The sequence below is a fragment of the Octopus bimaculoides genome, chromosome 4 (assembly GCF_001194135.2).
Source record: "Octopus bimaculoides isolate UCB-OBI-ISO-001 chromosome 4, ASM119413v2, whole genome shotgun sequence".
Lineage (NCBI taxonomy): Eukaryota > Metazoa > Mollusca > Cephalopoda > Octopoda > Octopodidae > Octopus > Octopus bimaculoides.
In genome coordinates, this window is record NC_068984.1 from 116,368,898 (window position 1) to 116,376,595 (window position 7,698).

Genomic DNA, 7,698 nt, shown 5'->3' on the forward strand with positions numbered 1-7,698 from the left:
TGAACTGCGTACATTAGTTTGTGTCCACAGCCACGCGCATACGTATCTAAAAATACTAAAATTTCAACGTTGTTGCTCGACCTTGTTAGAAATACTATCGCAGTATCATCGTATAACAGCTCTGCTATCTTAAAGGAAGGACTGGATACATTACGCTATGTAGTCCCTGGCATCTCTAAAATGTTGCTAAAATCAACGCAAGAATTACATCAATCTAAGGTCTAATTACTCTGAGCTAACCTGGAGTTAGACAACAAAAACAGTAACTGACACTCCAGCGAACCAATAAAGAACCAAGGAAGTGACATCTACGTGGTTTGGTCAAATGTTAGAATTACCATGTTCATCTCACTCAAATCACTCACTATCATCTTGTTTAAGCAAATGTTATTAACAAGCAAATACTTGCCATTTAAATAAAAAAAACTAGCTGTATAAAAACTAGCTGTATAACAATTACATGATTTTATGAAGTTAGTAGAGATTTTTCGACATGAGGAAATATGAATTATGTTGCTTCGACTAAAACAATGGTTAAAGAATCTGCAGAAATGGTATTGGTTGAGTAAAAGAATTTGGGAGAAAGATAATCATCAATAATCATTATAATGTCCACTGTTCTCTAGTTCCGATATCCTTGGTGTCTAGCTGCATAACAGTTACATGATATGAAATACAACAGTTTACAGAAAATACAGGAGCGCTTACTTGTAAAAGTCCAATATCGTTTTGTTAGTCATTTACCCCACTTTTGCTCATGTTAATTCCTGTAGTTCATACATAGGTCGCTACAGTTAACTGCATAGAAAACAGTGATGAGAAACTGCATTGGATTCTTCATTGTGTAATTATGTTCTTATTTAGACTGAGGTTAGCCTTGAAAGAGTATTTGAATCGTCAGAGTCCAATCAGTTTTTTTCTCTAGGTCTCCATAGGGCCTGTTTTACTTATAAAGGTAAATATTCATATGTTCAAGCTGGGTGACTATACGGAATCAGCGTGGCAACTGTTTAACAAAGCTGAACCGATGATTTTCAGATACAATTTTTCTGGCGATCTTCCCCACAGTTTTCAAGAGTAAATTTCATTCACAAAGCTTAGGCAAATCATAATGTCTAGACGTAGTATATACAGAACTTTATTGTCCAGTGTGTCCTTTATATTTTCAAGATGATAGTGTGTGTCAAACTCGTTTGGCTTTTAAGACCGGATTAAAGAATAAACCAGAACATGTGGGGTGGATAAGGACAATTATTCATCAAAACTCTATTTGTAATGGCGGAGAGAGAAAAAGAATACTATTAACCGTATAGAAATGAATACGAAGATAACAAAGTTCGCATGGAAATAATGTTAGGAAAACTCATGCTTGTTGTATACTAACAGTCCTATTAAGAAAGAGACCGTAGAGTGAGAACAGAGATAGAAATTGTATTAATATATACAACTCTTAAAAAAAAACATTGCTTGATAAAAAACTTGAACTTTTCAGCAATAAAACTTTTCAATATACTTCAATAGAATCTATTCAGACAAACGCGGGTGGAATTTGGGAAAGAGAACAAAAAAGAAAAATACTTCCGTTTGGTTAAGTGTATTGGCTTATAAGTTTATTTTTCATTATTTAAGACAAAAAAAAAAAACTCAGTTAGGTGCACTCATGTGAGTAATTAGAACCGGTGTTAATTATGTCTCAAGTTGGACTTCGACAGTGAATCTATTTAATGATATATGCTTTAAAGAATGCTTTTAAATACTTTGTATTATATACATAATTGACTCGGACTACACCTGCTTCTGGTCGGATTCAGTGTATTACAGACATCTCTATGGTATAGGAGATTTGGTTGCTACATCTAGCCTGTCGAGCTACTTCGTAGAGTATACCTCAGTGACACTCACAGGGGGCTATTTCATTCTTAAATGCAACTGATGATTCCTTAACGTTATGTATGCACTGCAATCACTTAACAATTGTTATTGTGCTTAAATGTGAATAGTACTAGCTAGAATAAAACTTCGCTGAATTCGAGAAAGAACAACATACTGCATGCATAAATTATTTGTTTTTTTTATGAGTGATTTACAAGTATTTCAACGCTTAGTATTTTATTACAAAAGCCACAAACGGTGTATGAATTTTTCTCAAAATATTCTACTGTATATGACGTGTAACGATGTCTCCAAAAAATTCATAAGCGTATTAAGAAAGATGACGAATTTGGTTTATGTGACATGCTTCCATATTGAAAATTACTCCCTTTCGTAACAAAAGAAATTGCCATGTTAAGTCAATGTCATTTCCAAGACTTTCATAATTGAAGCTGTATGCTTGAGATCTCAAAATTTAGCGAATCCTTGTCAATCTGTATTTTCATTGATTTGAAAAGGATATAAAGAAGTGAATTAAATTATATATAATAGGAGTATGTGTAGGCAATTTTCCGAGATTTATGGCAATTTCTTCCATATTTTGCGCAATAAATCTTACTTGAGTCTAACTTATGCGTAATAGCTATTGCAGTTATAAATTAATGAATAAATGCATGTCTCACCATGTAAAGCTCAAGAGAGTATTATAATTATCGCAAGTTTGAGATTCATGAGTACTATATAGATACATATATTTATGCACACTTAAATTTGAACATGAACATGTAAGCATGCATGCATACATATATATATATATATATATATATATATATATATATATATATACGAGCGTGTGAAGGCGGGTGGATGTATGATGAGGCTGTTGTATTAATGATCACAAGGTTCTGGTTTCGATTCCCAGACCAGCAGTACATTACGTTGTATTCTTCAGAAATACAGTTCATTTCTCGATGCTTCAGTCCACGCAGCTCTAAATGGGTTACTCTGCATCGAACGGGTGATCCGTTCTCGGGGAATGTCGACTTGCCCGCCTAGCCAGCGGAGTGGCATCATTCGGAAACTACAACAATGTGAGATGGGGCAATGTGACCGATAATGTATAACAACATCCGGTAGTCTGGCTGATTCAATGATGTATTGATATATATCTATATATATCTGTGTATGTGTGTGTGTGTGTGTGTGTGGAAACTAGCGCTAGCATCCTATCTTAAATTCAATGTATTCAATAATGATATTAGATTTTAAACCTGGTGTATCTTAGATACAGCATTTCTTATATGTATGTAGGTATTTATATATATTTATATATATACATGTACACGCGTATATATATTCATATATACACATGTACACACATACATTTAACCGTCCACACTCATTGCCAATATTGCTAACAGGACTGACATTTTGTGTCAGGTTGTTTGAGTTTTTAAACGCATCTCTCCTATTATTTGTTAACAAGCATGTTATATGGAGGTCACTAACGTAGCAATCTGCTTGAGCGAAGAAAAGTTTTCGCTAAAATTTAGTCAATAAAAATATTTTACTTGTTTTAGCGGAAGATGAGAAGACCCCCAATTCAGATGTCACCATTTGCTAGATTTCCTGTCATATTTTACCGGTGATTATACAAAAGATGCTAACGATTGGATGCCCAAGAGAATTTTTAAAAAATCATTGCAAAAAGCCTCCACAAATTACTTACAGAATGGAAGATAGCATCCTCTTCCAAGGCACATTTCTAGAAAGCATGTTAGAATCTTGCACAGATATTATAAGCATCTTTTTGTTGGCCCTAGAATGAGGATACCCTATGAATATTGCACTGTAACTATCTAAAATGTAAAAGTGTTACTAAAACACGTCTCATATTTTCGACACATAATGAATTTAATTTTGAATCAATTAAAAAATAAATTATTCTGTTTCACATTCAATGTAATTTTAATAATGAGAGTTCCCCATATAATATAATAAAGTAGAATTAAATACAGCATAATATATTACATACATACGCATATATATACACACATTCATGTACTGAGGATATAAACTGACGTGTACTACATAGCCGCTGTGGTGCTCCAGCAGGACCACAGCTGCACGATTGAAACTTGAATAAAAGAATACCAGAAAGAATAAAAGAATACCGGAAATTGCTTTGCCAAATATCCTGAGGGTTATCTCTGTAAATGTAGATAATACTGAAAAGCAATTGAAAGGATAGAACTGTGGATAAGTTACTCAGGTCTTGGAGAAAGGCTGGTCTGTAACCGTATGGCACACACGCCTATAGATGTAGAGACATGCCCTGATGTTTCACAAACCATGCTTTTACTGTGCACTGTACCTCAAGGAGGAGGTAAAATAGGAGACAAACTGAGTGAGCTGTAAATGATCCGGCAGAAGGCAACGGGAAACCACTGCTGTATTTTCCCAAGAAAAATAATGTACATTCTGACTTTGGTACGGAGATCATTGAACATCGACGCCTGTGGTCAGGGCACATAGAGGAACTATATCTATGGGAATATACAGAGCTAAATAAATAAATAGTGTTTAAATCCGTACCTCTATGTTGCCATTAGGTTCATCTTCTTATAGGTAATATTTATCATAAGGAGGAGCACTCCATCGGTTACGACGATGAGGGTCCCATCTGATACGATCAACGGAACAGCTTGCTCGTGAAATTAACGTGCAAGTGGCTGAGCACTCCACAGACACGTGTGCCCTTAACGTAGTTCTCGGGGATATTCAGCGTGACACAGAGGGTGACAAGGCTGGCCCATTGAATTACAGGTACAACAGAAACAGGAAGTTAGAGTGAGAGAAAGTTGTGGTGAAAGAGTACAGCAGGGTTAGCCACTATCCCCTGCCGGAGCCTCGTGGAGCTTTAGGTGTTTTCGCTCAATAAACACTCACAACGCCCGGTCTGGGAATCGAAACTGCGATCCTATGACCGCGTGTCCGCTGCCCTAACCACTGGGCCTAACCACTGCCCTAACCATTGGTAATATTTATACTCATGTAAACGTACATATTCTGTTAGAAAAAAGTAAGTGGGGATAATTACCATGTTTAAGTGGGGATAAGTATTACCTTCCGATATCAATACTGCCTCTGTCGCTAATATATAATTTTGACAAGCTCATCTACTTATGTACTTATTCTAACTCAAATAGAACAAATCATAATTATTTTAAAGACTGCTCTAGCATGGCCTTTATTGCAATGACAAATATAACTGAAGAATTAAAGCAGTATTGAACAATAGGGTGAATTTTGAGGATTCTGTTATCGACTGCGTTTAAGATCACAGTCCATTGTCTAGGTGTTATAGATCTCCTTGATAAGAGCTGGCATACGCATAATAGCGAAGTCACTAAACAACATGAAGAAAAACAACAACGACAATAATAACGGTAATCAGTAAATTTTAGATTAATAATTTCATGAATGAACATGAATGTGTATTGTATATCAATAGCAAGTATTGATTAACGAACATGTATATATATGTATCTATGTCATCATGACATGTGAAGGTCAATGTTAACTGCCCATAGAAATAAATATTCCAAATTTATCTTAACTGAAATGTATTAAACACATAATAATATGAATAATAAAAAATATGAATAATAAAAAATAATAGAAATATATAAAAATCAAAACAAAAAATTATAATGAAAAAGGAATTATATACAAAAATGAAACGTGTTAGCAGCGAAATATTCCCGAATGTAAATCTATTATTTATAACCAGTAACTGTATTTATACAACGTTTATGAGCATAGCGAGAACGGAGAAGAATTGTGAATGCGTGCGGAATAGTTTGTTGCATAAACGTAATTTCGGAGAAAATAAAGGATACAGTTCGCTTTACATTGATTCCTATTTATCTCCTTTCTCTCTCCCTCTCTCTACTTCTCTTTCCTCACACTCTCCCTCTCTCAAGCAGAAATACATCTGCCTGGTAAAGCGTTCGCTTTGCAACCATATCGTTCTAGATTCAATCCCACTAGTTGGCATCTTGGGCAAGTGTCTTCAACCATAACACACGAATTGACCAATGCTTTGCAAGGAAATTTGGAAGATTCACAAACTGTGTGGAAGCTCGTCTTGTATTAATGTGTGTGTGTGTGTGCGCGTGCGTGTGTGCGTGTGTTTATGTGTGTGTGTATGTGTGTGTTTGTGTGTGTGTGTGTGTGTTTGTGTGTGGTGTGTGTGTGTGACTGAGGGAGTTAAAACACCTACAATACTAGAAATAAGAGCTAAAGCGGTCTGATGCTGCAGTCAACGCACGTAGTTGTATACGTGCATACTGAGTATGTATGTATACAATTATGATGAATTGTCGGTAGGCAGCTGGAAAAGATGTTTTCCTGAAGCTGAATAATAGTAACATCGTCCTAAGCAGGACTGCCACTTTACGGTGGCAAATAGATTTTACTAATTATATATATATATATATATATATATACGACGGGCATCTTTCAGTTTCCGTCTACCAAATCTACTTACAAGGCTTTGGTCAGCCCGAGGCTATAGTAGAAGACACTTACACTAGGTACCACGCGGTGGGACTGAACCCGGAACAATCTGTGGAGAAGGAAGCATCTTACCACACAGACTCTTGATTAATATTGATAAGCAGATGTTCAACCAAAATATTAAATGTTGAGAGTAATATATTATAATTATTATAATTTCCTTAAGACTCAAGTACTTGATGTGGTTTTGATTTCCGGTTTGGTCTGTAATTGTTGTAATTGTTTCAGTCATTGGACTGCGACCATACGGAAATACCGCGTTGAAGGCTTTTATCAAATCTTGTCCTGATTTTTAAGTATGGTACCTTAGCTTTAATACGTTGCAGACATGAATGTGAGGTTCAGTAGCTTGTTTCCTAACCATATGATCTGCACTCAATCCCATTGTGTGTCTTCTACTATAGTCCCGGTCAACCAAAACCTAGTGAAAGGATTTAGTTGGCAGAAACTGAAGGAAGCCCAGCGGAAATGTCTGTGCATGTGTGTGTGTGTGGTTGTATGTATCTAGATATGCATGTCTTTGTGTTTGATCCCACCGGTGTTGGTTTGTCTCTGTCTCCGTAATTTAACAGTCAAACAGAATAGAGTGATAAAATAAGTACTAGGCTTTAAAGAATAAGTGCTGGGGTTAACTTTTTCAAATAAATTATTCAAGGCGGCACCCCGGCACGGCCGTAGTCCAATAATTGGAACAAGGAAAGAGGAAGATTATACATATGCTTATCAGTAAAAATAATCAGTATTCCTCCTTACTTTTAAAATACATCATTAAAATATTTCAGACAGAAAAAACCTCTCATTCAATTAGCATTTAATGACCAACCAATTAAAGAAAGTCGTCGCCCATGAATAATATATATACATCCAATATATTTGAAGAAAATATTTGGTGAATCTATTATTGTTTTTGATTGTCTCTCTTTTCTATTTCTAGGGCTCCGTCCGTCTTTACGAGAAAAGACTATCTGTCTCCAGAGAAGAAAGTCAGGTAAGAACATTTAATATTTATGCTCAACTCATATCTTAGACACGAAAATTCTGTTTAGAAAATTACTAATGTATAAATTAAAATAGTGTTTCTGTTTGCTTTAGCTGTCTCAGCTAAGACTATGCCAGAGTTAAAGTTATCTATGTGCATTCATACAACGTCCTTACCGTGAAACACCAACTTGGACAGAGACAAAATACACAAAACACGCATATATGCACACAAATACATATGTGCATATATATATATATATATAT

The 7,698-nt window shown here is 35.3% G+C and overlaps 1 protein-coding gene across 3 annotated transcripts in view; it reads left to right on the forward strand.

The window, feature by feature from the left end:
- Positions 1–7,698, forward strand: part of LOC106876369 (uncharacterized) — a 559,415-nt gene that overhangs the window by 396,698 nt on the left and 155,019 nt on the right. For all 3 annotated transcript variants that reach the window (XM_052967377.1, XM_052967376.1, XM_014924884.2), the window contains exon 2: positions 7,388–7,441. In XM_052967377.1, coding sequence (XP_052823337.1) covers positions 7,388–7,441 — 54 coding nt within the window. The remainder of the gene's footprint in view (positions 1–7,387; positions 7,442–7,698) is intronic.